Here is an 11,618-nt window from a genome sequence, read left to right on the forward strand (position 1 = left end):
GCCGAGATACAATTACAAATCTTGAATCTGAGGGTGCAAAAAAATAAAAATACTGGGAAAATCACCTTTAAATTTGTCTAAATGAAGTTCTTAGCAATGCATATTACTAATCAAAAATGAAGTTTTGATATATTTACGGTAGGAAATTTACAAAATATCTTCATGGAACATGATCTTTACTTAATAGCCTAATGATTTTTGGCATAAAATTAAAATCGATAATTTTGACCCATACAATGTTTTTTTGGCTATTGCTAAAAATATACGCCAGCGACTTAAGACTGGTTTTGTTGTCCAGGGTCACATATGTAGTTACAAATCGGTATTATTTTCATCACAAAAGGAGATGTGGCCAAAAAAAAACGATAAAATTATCATAAAAGCATCCATACGAGTCATGTGATATATTTCTTTTTAGAATAATACAATTGCTTTTTGTGAGAAACATAGTTGAATAAAAAGTTGATTCGTTGAAATCTGGTGTACCAATCAGTGTCAGGTAGATTACTTACAAATTGTAGTCCATTACTGATTACAGATTACATGACCAAAACTGTAGTATTCTAGGTTACTTATTTTAGGTAATGTGTTCTGACTACTTTTTAGATTACTTTTATCTGTCTTACCATTAAATGTAGCATATTGATTTAAAAAAAAAACAAAGAGAAAGAAAATATATTCCATTATTTGATATCAGCATCATAAAGTGCATTAAACATCACATTTCACCATGGTTTCCCAAACTGGGCTTAATGTGAAAATTATGATGGGTTTGTGAGTTGATAAAAAGCTTCCTCAGAGGTATTTTAAGTAAATATTTTATGTCAAAGGGGTTTGGCTGACAAAAACATTTGGGACATGAACATTTCATGAACAAGCATTAATGAACATGAAAACAGCAATGACATTACACGCCTAAAATCTTCTAGGTTTGAAATATTTTTGTTCAGAATTACTGAAAGTCAGGAACTGAAGGTCAGATATGATGACGACAAAGTGCTTCAGAACTATACACTACCATTGTTTAGTAACTTGCATAATTGATTCTTTTAGAAAGGAAACTTTAAAAGAGAATTTAGAAGAACCAATACTTCACAGTGCATTTGGACATTCTTGGAGTTTGACTGTCACCATTTACTTTAATTGTGTGGAAAAGAGCATGCGAACATTCTGCTAAATATCTTCTTTTGTGTTCCACAGAAGAAAGACAGTTAACTTTTCTTTTTAGGAGAACCCTGTTATGTTATTCCTTGACATATAGTTTAAGACAATTTTCTCAAACCCCAATGCCTGGGCTTCTGTGCAGAAAAAAAAAGTGATTATCATAACATACGCTATATGACCCAGTTTCATGCCAAAAATAAAACAGCACACATCACATAAGAGGGCAGTTTAGATGAGATCAGTCTCGCTGACGGCCACTTAATTATTGAAGCTAATGTCAATATTCTATTTCCTGAGGATGTATTACAGCTCATCAAAGAAATGGGACAGGGATAAAAGATTGTAATATTCCATTCACACTCTCCTGCCAAGAGGGTTTATAATCAGGAAGTGTGCAAGACAGGAGGTGGACTTCCTGTACTTCTGGATGAAGATGTAATAGCTTGTGCTGTATCACATCATGGGAATATCGAGAATGCATCCTGCCGAGAGCCTCGCTTGTGTTAGTGTGACGCACAAAGGGAGAGTACAGCTGCCATGTATTTGTTATCGTAACGCCACGCTCATCTTTAGATATTTCGGAGGATGAGAGTCTATTTTTAGCTCTTTCCACCGATGAATCGGTCAGTTATGTGCCTAAGAATGGGAGGTGTGACAAACGAGAATGTGGTGTGCGAGCTGGCTGTTATGGAAATCTCACTGATATCTCACAGCCTCTCACAGGAAGAGGACAAGGTGAACAACACACTAAATGTGTGAGTTACTAAGCACAGATGAAGGACGCCTGTTCCCAAAAGACTTGGCCAAGTCAATTCATTTGTGACCCTGGACCACAAAACCAGTCATAAGTGTCAATTTTTCGAAATTGAGATTTATACATCATCTGGAAGCTAAATAAATAAGCTTTCCATTGATGTATGGTTTGTTATGATAGGACAATATTTGGCCGAGATACAACTATTTGAAAATCTGGAATCTGAGGGTGCAAAAAAATCAAAATATTGAGAAAATCGCCTTTAAAGTTGTCCAAATTAAGTTCTTAGCAATGCATATTACTAATAAAAAATTAAGTTTTGATATATTTACGGTAGGAAATTTACAAAATATCTTCATGGAACATGATCTTTACTTAATATCCTAATGATTTTTGGCTTAAAAGAAAAATCAATAATTTTGACCCATACAATGTATTTTTGGCTATTGCTATAAATATACCCCAGTGACTTAAGACTGGTTTTGTTGTCCAGGGTCACATTTCTGTGTGTTCTTGTCTTCTTTTACTGAAATGCACATTCTTTGTGTCATTTTTGAAATCTTAGGATGTAAGATTGCATAATATGTCACAAGCTTATTAAATCACTATTCGCCGCAAATATAAATCTATTGCATCTTACTTTATAGTTTGGACCAACATTCCTCAAATCTGGCAGGTCCTGTATTGTACTGTACTGTATTGATTATTATTTTTTGCCATTGAGGTGATTTAGTTTTTAGTTTATAAGCAGCACAGCTGTTTCCAACATTGATGATGATAAATCAGCATATTAGAATGATTTTTGAAGGATCATGTGACACTGAAGACTGGAGTAATGATGCTGAAAATTCAACTTTGCATCAATGAAATAAATGATATTTTAAAGTATATTAAAATAGAAAACCATTATTTTAAATTGCAATAATATTTCCCAATATTAATGTTTTTTCTGTATTTTTGATCAAATAAATGCAGCCTTGATGAGCATGAAATACTTCTTTAAAAAATAAAATATCTTTTGCACAGCAGTGTATAAGTGCACTACATTTTACAACATGAATTAACCTTGTCATGTCATAAAAAGGTCCAATTATCTGATATTTTGAGAGATGCATTAACCTTGACACACACATGAGGGTCAGCAGGAGTCCTCAGTGACACCATTTTCATGTTTTATCTTTTTGACTCCTTCATATTTCTGCTTGTTCGTTACACAATATGATTTTGTGGATTTTATAAATACTTCACTGTTTGAGCTTCACTGTTTACAGCATATATTTGGCATATATTAGCCAATGTAAAAATCTTTTTTTTTTTTTTTTGAGGCAATCAGGGTGATGCCAACTTCCAAGTTGGCCTACAAAAATTCATTATCAGTGCAGCACTCTATAGACGACCTTAGTGGCCCTGGGACAACGTTCCCCGATCGTCCCTCAGACGACAGCCCTGCAATAGCGTTACAAACGAACGCTTAAAGAGCACAAGGATTCCTGGAGAAAGTGTCCACACAGCCCAGATCTGCAGTTTTGAACATTAGAAGGCCTGGATCCTAATAAGCCGTTCTCCGAGGCCCTACCGCAAGCATGCGAGACACACCGTAAAGAATTCTCCATTCCACCCCAACACCCCCTCTTCTTTCTTCCTCCATCCTCTTCGTATCCTCCCCCTTTCAGCCTCATAGCTTTTGCAGCCGCTCGGGACGTTGCAAAGTGCTTCAGCAGATGGAAAGCAGTCTTTAATTACAGTGGAATCAGCTGACCGGCATGCATCCCTCTCTTTCCGTCCTGGATGGACAGAGACAGAACAACAGCGGGGTAGAAAAGTGAGCATTCATGCAAATGTCAACAACACGCTCCACTTCTAGATGAGAGTTTGAAGACTACTCTGGAGTGTGTGTGTGTGTGTGTACTCGAGGTAATGAAGGAGTGTTTGTACAATTTTTGGAGGATTTGTCTTCCGCTTTGACAGGGGTCTGTCAAAGTGCTTTATAATGCTGGTATCTTGGCTGCAGTTGCGCTGGGGGAGTCCCAGAGGAAGCTGTTGCTTGTTCAGTTTACAGTGAATGGCTCCCTTCCTGCTCCAACCGTGGCCCCAAAGGCTGGAGGCCAGGGTGCAGGGCTGTGTGTGTGTGTGTGTGTGTGTGTGAGCTCTCCCCTGTGCTTGTGTGGGTGGATATGCAATCGTACATCTGTTTGTTTGATAATGTGTGTGTGTGTTTGTCTTTTAAAGCGCGCAGATTTGCACTATTAAAACAGTTCTTGGACTTTCTTATTTCATTCTTTAACTTTTAACTGTTTACAGAAGGGGGTCTCATTTCCTAGCATTACTGCTGCAATTAGCCATTTGTTTCAGCTGTCGCTCCATAAAGTTCAGTACCTTTACGTAAGCGAGACAGCCCATTATCTGCATTCTTTTGTCTATACTAAATATAAGTCTGCAACTTGGAAATAATTTACACTCAAACTCTTACAAGAAAGTTTCAGTAATGTATTCTGAGGTTACTCAGAAATGTGTGGAGGACTGCCATTTTCTGCCCAAGTCAACTGAAAAGTGGTTAGTTAGATACATTACCGCCATCTGCTGGGGAAAGTACAATCTGTGTCCAAAAATTGTCCTGATGAATTTTACATTGGATTGTAACTTGATTTTCAGATTCAAAAACAAAGCAGTGAAACAAAATAGTGGGTTTTGCCCAGAACTGACTGCCATGATTCTTGTGAATGGTTGTCAGGGCGTTGCTTTAAGGTTGCTACGGTGTTCTGGATGGTTGCTTTTTTTTCCTGGTTTATCAGATGCCAAGCCAAAAACATTACTCCGAAATCTTTTAAAAAGTAATAACACAGCTCTCCTCAGTGTGCTGCAAAATTAAAACAAAAGTAATAGTGACTTGTTTCTGTTATATTCAACTTTTTTTTTTCAATCAGTGATGTAAAACTAACCTTAAAATAATAATCATATTAATAATAATAATAATAACCTGGAATAAAGTGACATTTTTCTGTCATGTGTTGGATGAAAGATTTGTGTGTTTGTAGAGTAATGATCAACAACCAGCCCTTTCTGCCACCTTTTGTAAAAATAAATACATAAATAAAAATAAAAGTAAGGATATTTGGCCAGCAGTTTCATAATTACAAAACAACAAATTCTATAAAAAAATAAATAAAATAAATATATATATATATATATATATATATATTGCACTTTTGCACTTATTGTTTGCAATGGTGTAATTATTAACTAAAACTATGATTTTGTTGATTGAAATTAAGCTGAATTAAAATTTTGATGAAACACTTCATGAAAAATAAACTAAAATGAGTGCCAATTAACTGAAAAAATGTTTAAGTACTAAAATGACTAAAATAAAACTAAAGCTAAACAGAAATATTAGGGGGGAAAACGAATAAAAATGACACACATTGCAAAATTAATACAAATTTATTAAAATATTTTTCAAAATATTCATCAATACAATGATAGTATATAAATAATGCTAAAATAACACTGTTTGATAACATGGTACCGAGCATGACTGATAATCATGTAAGAAACAATACTGGAGGTTTATCAGTCTCAAAGAGCTCATTAGGTAGATCTTGTTTAATTGTTTAACTCAATATTGTGTTCAACATTAACCCAGGCCTTTTGTTTCCCTTGGTTTGTTTTGTATTCTCCTACTCCTGCTAAACACATGTTCTAATTACTGGTGGAAACAATCCAAAAGCACAGTAAGGTGGGATGCACAAAGCAGAAATATTGAGCAAAATTCCAAAAACTGTGCTGTTATTATAATAACTTTAGTATACATGCCAAAAAAAAAACTCTTCAAAAGGAGTCATCAACAGGTCTGAGTTGAAAAAAAAAATAAGCATATTGAAAGAATATGTTTTGATTATGTATTTTAAAAATTTGACATGTGACTTCACAGCTATTAAGGAAATATTTTGGCGTTCACAATAATTATAAACGATAAACTCATTTGATTCTAATGTGTTTTCAACAACACCATCAGTTTTATTGGCTTTTATTTGATGTTAAATGGTTAAAATTATTTATTTTTGCACTACTAAAACTACTTTTCACAGTATTTTCACAGTGAAGCTAGGCTATTTGACATATATTTCAGTCCTTACGTACAGTCTAAATATACAGTATATGTGTAGTTATACAGTAGCCTTTATATGCAGTATATTTACATAGGAAAAGGATCAGACTTTTTTTTTTTAATTAAAAAAATTCAAAGTCTATATCAAAATAATTGTATTTGTTCAAAACAATACAACAGCAATGTTTAAAAAAAATCTTCCTTCACATTTATATATATATATATATATATACACACACACACACGCATCCACATGGCTAATTAAGCATTGTCTTTGCATTTACAGTTTACAGTTTTTTAGAGAGCTTGGGTTGTTTTAAGGGCCTCTGATCAGCACACAAGTTACTGTATGCTGTTATCCACTGGAATTGGCAGGAAGTAGATTGCATTTTGGCCCTTGTGTGTTTTGGAGCCGTTTTTTGCCCATCCATTCTTTTTGATCCCCACGTACCAGTCTCCGTTCTCCTGATACCTCTGTGAGCGGTATGTGTTGTAGTGGTTCTCCTCTATCTTCTCAATGAAGTAACACTCATCGTTCAACATGACCTGACACACAAAACACAAACCAGGGGTGTGTTTCTTTACAACCATCAAAACTCAAATCGATAGAGGTGTAAATATGTACATATGGATATGAAATATTAAATTCAATACATGAAATGTACATATAGGTTAATGCATTTTTGTGATCAAAATTACATTACATTTTATATAAAACTAATTAAAAAACAACTTACAGTGCCATGAAGTTTTCCATATTTGTCCATTGCCAGGTATAGTCCAGTCTCATGACCCCTAATGGCTACTAATCCTGCTTTCACTGCTTTTACCTTTAAAAGAGCTGTCATACAATAAGATTTACAGTAAGCCTACATTTTTACACTGTATATTAGTAGTAGTAGTACGCTTTTATCATTATTTCATAGATATTTTAGTTAACATTTTTACATTTTGCTCTATGTTAGAACATACTTTATGTCTCTTTATGCATATCAAGTACGCTTGGAAAAAATAAAAAATAAATGCAAATCTGTATACTGCATACTTACTGTAAACGTCGTTCTCTTGTCGACTCGCGTCCACAGTCTCGTTAGGTTGGATCCGGAGATGGTATCCTCCATTCCTGCAGTAAAGTTTTTGCAGAGAGTTATGTTTGGGATCTTTCTGCTCGGTGGTCGACGGTAGGAGTGTGAAAGCGGTGATATGCCGCTCGGTCATGGCGCAGAAGTGCTGCTCTGAGACGCGCTGTACGCATGAACACCCCCGTGACTGAAATGGATGCGTCTTCCGAGCTCAACTACCACTTATAACGGGTATGTGTCATGCAGCCTCCTTCACAGCGTCTTATTATAAACAGCCAAAAAGGTTCTGCTATTTTGAAACATAATTATAGTCCTTATCATGTTGGTCCATAAGAAGTATACTACAAATTTGTAATATTGATTTTGGAAAGAAAAAAAATATATCTATAATTATATTGTTATGTTCTTTATAGGCCTATATATATATATATATATATACACAGACAAACCCAGCTATTGGGTTGTTTTGACCCAGCGGTTGTACATTCCATTTTTTGATACCTACATTTGGTTTCCCAAACTGGGCTTAATGTAAGGACTGCAGGGGAGTTGTGAGTTGATAAAAAGCTAGTCAATCATAAAAATGTAAAAGAAATTATTTAAACCCTTGAACACCAAAAATAGAAATATGTAAGCAACATATGTAAACTTGCAAATGTGTTGTTAAATTAATTTAATATTAACTTCCTCAGAGATATTTCACGTAAATATCACAGTCAGAGTGCTTTGGCTGACAAAAACATGTGGGAATCCCTCTGTTTCATACATTGTCTAATTGCTTGAGAGGTGCTTTCTTAATAAATTCAAAATGATCTACTGCCATTGTGTGAATAATATGTAATCATGTAATCCATACAAAGTAACTGTAATCTGATCATGAGCATTTTAAAAATGTAATATACTCTAGTTACAAGTACTTGATTTTTGGAATCTGATTACGTGATCCAGATTACATGTAATCAGTTACTACCCATTTCTGTATATATATATATATATATATATATATATATATGTGAAGATTTCAGATGCAAAAGCCTCTAAGTGCCATCTGAAATTTTCATCTAAAATTAGTATTTTTATCAAGCTGCTATGTTTAGGTTCAATAATTTTACTCTAATGGCAATGTATAGGTCCTTTTCCATGCAGTTAAAGTGAAATAACTATATATATATATATATAATCTGTTATCACTTATCTCAAAAACAACCACAACACCTAAAATGCATTGTTCATTATTGATCATGTTAATTATTGATTATTATTAATAACTAGATAATTATTGACATTATTGTAAGATCCAGCTTGTAAGCAGGATTGACAGTACATTCGCACAAGATTCACATAATGGAAATTCTTTATAAATCAACATTTGTATTTATGGGCCTAAAGCTGTTCAAGAACCCTACTTAAGGCCAAAAAGGTAGTCGTTACTAGTTTTGTTTTCATTCACATCAAAAGGCCTCAGCCAGACAGCACGTCTGAAGTGCTTTGGAAAGCTATCCGAGATGTGTTCAGAAGCAAGAGAGAACAAACAGTACAGGAATTTTCCAAGCAGCCACTGCACGAATACATTGTATTTATTGAAAATAGAGCCTTAGTGCCAGACAGGTTGTCGAGAACACTGAGCAAAGCAGCCAGTGAGAATGACGGCCCTCAACACAGTGCTAATGAACTGGGCAGGCCAGCAGCTCTTGGGACTTACCTGTGACTTTGTTTCAGAGCTGCAAAGAGAAATGCTGGCTCATGGTACAGTAGCTTTGGGGTTTTTTTGATACTCCTGAATATTCCATTGTGGTCCATAGAGCAGGTTTCTTTTTGCTCTTTTGATGGATGACTGGTGTTACTGGATACTTTCCAAAGCAAAAACTTCAGCTTTTGTTGTCTACCCAATGCCTTCATACCAGCGTGTGTGACGTGGGCTCGGAAAAGCTGCTTGTGTAACATTATCTGGTCATCAGCGGACCTGAACTCTTCACCGTGTCTTTTCACTGAGGCATTTGCTCGGTTCCTGTAACTCCGCTAGATGTGGTCAGATCTGTTAGAAGACATGTGACCTCATCCTGCCCAGACAGTGAACTGTGTTGAGTTCATTTCAGGACGTGCTATATTTAGGTCTGAGCAGTTTCAGAAATAGTATAAATGTGTCGTTGCTAAACATACAGACAAATGGCTATTTATATATCCGTTTGTGTTCTGTATTTTAAGATAACTTTGTATAGTACAAATGAGCTTTACAGATGTCTATTGGAAAGGGTTTAAATAATATTTTTCATGCTTATTCCATGAGCCATAAACAATTATTGCACATGCACCTGTGGAACAGGCACTAACAGTTTACAGGCGGCAAACAATCACGGTTCCAATAAGGACAGTAAAGAGACTTCTCTACTGACTAAAAAACTCCAGAAGAAAGATGTCCAGGGTTTCTGCTGCAGGAGGCATGATGACTGCAGATGTGGCCAGAGCAATAAACTGCTATGTCCTATAGGATGCCTAAGACAATGCTACAGGGAGACAGGAAGGACTGTGGCAAAATACAGTACAATTTTCACAATATAATACAGTAGAAACAGTAATGTTGTGAAATATTATTACAGTTTAAAGGAACTGTTTTCTTTTTTCTTTTATGCATGGTGTCCACATTTGTGGACAGTTAATTTAACTCCATTTAGGCACACACACACACACACACACAGGTTTGATCCTGTGAGTTGTGGGGACTTTCCATAGACTTCTATTACTTTTATACTGAAAAGTATCTATTGGAAAGGGTTTAAATAATATTTTTCATGCTTATTCCATGAGCCATAAACGATTATTGCACATGCACCTGTGGAACAGGCACTAACAGTTTACAGGCGGAAAACAATCACGGTTCCAATAAGGACAGTAAAGAGACTTCTCTACTGACTAAAAAACTCCAGAAGAAAGATGTCCAGGGTTTCTGCTGCAGGAGGCATGATGACTGCAGATGTGGCCAGAGCAATAAACTGCTATGTCCTATAGGATGCCTAAGACAATGCTACAGGGAGACAGGAAGGACTGTGGCAAAATACAGTACAATTTTCACAATATAATACAGTAGAAACAGTAATGTTGTGAAATATTATTACAGTTTAAAGGAACTGTTTTCTTTTTTCTTTTATGCATGGTGTCCACATTTGTGGACAGTTAATTTAACTCCATTTAGGCACACACACACACACACACACACACACACACACACAGGTTTGATCCTGTGAGTTGTGGGGACTTTCCATAGACTTCTATTACTTTTATACTGAAAAGTAATAAACGATATTTTCTATCCCCTAACCCAAACCTAAACCTACCCCTTACAGAAAACCTGTTTGCATTGTTACACTTTCAGATAAACATAATTTACTATTTTTTATGTTTTTTAATTATATAAAATTTCATTTACAGTTTTTCTCAATTGCTTAAACACAAAAACTGGTTTCTGTAGCACAAAAAACGATACCCTTATGTCATTCCCAAACACACACATGCATTTCCCATAACTGTAAACACTATTCATCTATTTCCACACATGCTTCAATATTCAAAACTCATTCTGTAAAAACTTTCACAAAAGTGGCCAAATAAATCATTCATTGCACTGTAAGTTCATTCAGCAAACACATGCTCTCAATATAATTAACTCAAGTCATCAGAAGCTAAACTCAAAGAGCACACCTTTCTCCAGGTGCAAACACTAAGACTCAAAATTGTTAACACACCAATCAGAATTAAAGGGTCATTAAATGGGACCTGGAGCAATGTCCATGTGCTTTGGAACAATGGATCCTAACAATGCTGATGTTGCAAGACAACAGCATGGAAGAGGAAGAGGAAGAGGAAGACTAAGACAAGTAATCTTTGATGAAATCCGTGCCACTCTAGTTCATCATGTGCTCATACATGGGAGGACTATGAAAGAAGCTGGACAGTTACAGTTTTTCTCGATTGCTAACACACTATAACTGATTAGTTTGGCACAATTTTCCAAACCATTCATACAGTTCTTGAAACACAGACACGTTTCTCAAACATAGCACTGTAGTTGATCATGTTCTTGTGCATGAGGACAGCTGGCCTACAGGCTCATCTACAGGCTTTCAATACTACTTACAGATCAAATATAATGACAGAACAGTAGCAGTACTTCAGATGAGAGAACTTTTACTTTTTATATATATGTACAGTAAATACTGACGCACAAGTGGTACACCCTCAAACTCATAACTGCTGAACTGATTTGTAGCCAAGTACTTCTTACATGTACTGCATTTTTTTGCAGAACTAAGAGATGACTCTATATTCTGTTGTGTTCATATGCAATTCTTTGGTATTTGACCATTTCCTTTCTAGTGCTTTTCACCTGTAAGATCTCTTTACAGCAGTGTAATGAAAATAATATTTTCTTACTGTAAAGCTTATTGTTGAATATCACTGTATCTGCTATATTTACTGTAACACGTATCTGCTCTAATTATGTTGTATACTGTAA

General features: G+C 35.3%; 1 protein-coding gene across 1 annotated transcript; it reads right to left on the reverse strand.

Moving 5' to 3' along the window:
- Positions 1 to 6,342: 6,342 nt before the first annotated feature.
- Positions 6,343 to 7,244, reverse strand: LOC107661717 (putative fibroblast growth factor 1). Its single transcript, XM_016451462.1, has 3 exons — positions 7,076 to 7,244; positions 6,764 to 6,867; positions 6,343 to 6,572 (listed from the first exon to the last, which is right to left on the reverse strand). The coding sequence occupies exons 1-3, from the start codon at positions 7,242 to 7,244 to the stop codon at positions 6,369 to 6,371; spliced, it is 477 nt and encodes a 158-aa protein (XP_016306948.1). The 3' UTR covers positions 6,343 to 6,368.
- Positions 7,245 to 11,618: the final 4,374 nt, after the last annotated feature.

Source organism: Sinocyclocheilus anshuiensis, unplaced genomic scaffold, assembly GCF_001515605.1.
Source record: "Sinocyclocheilus anshuiensis isolate Anshui unplaced genomic scaffold, SAMN03320099.WGS_v1.1 scaffold207, whole genome shotgun sequence".
In the NCBI taxonomy this organism is placed as follows: Eukaryota; Metazoa; Chordata; class Actinopteri; order Cypriniformes; family Cyprinidae; genus Sinocyclocheilus; species Sinocyclocheilus anshuiensis.

Excerpts from the sequence above, each read along its gene's own strand:
- LOC107661717 (XM_016451462.1), bottom strand. The coding sequence starts at position 7,244 with ATGACCGAGCGGCATATCACCGCTTTCACACTCCTACCGTCGACCACC. Across the intron at positions 6,868-7,075 it reads ACAAGAGAACGACGTTTACA|CTCTTTTAAAGGTAAAAGCA; the intron begins GTAAGTATGCAG and ends ATTGTATGACAG. Across the intron at positions 6,573-6,763 it reads ATGGAAAACTTCATGGCACT|GTCATGTTGAACGATGAGTG; the intron begins GTAAGTTGTTTT and ends TTTGTGTGTCAG.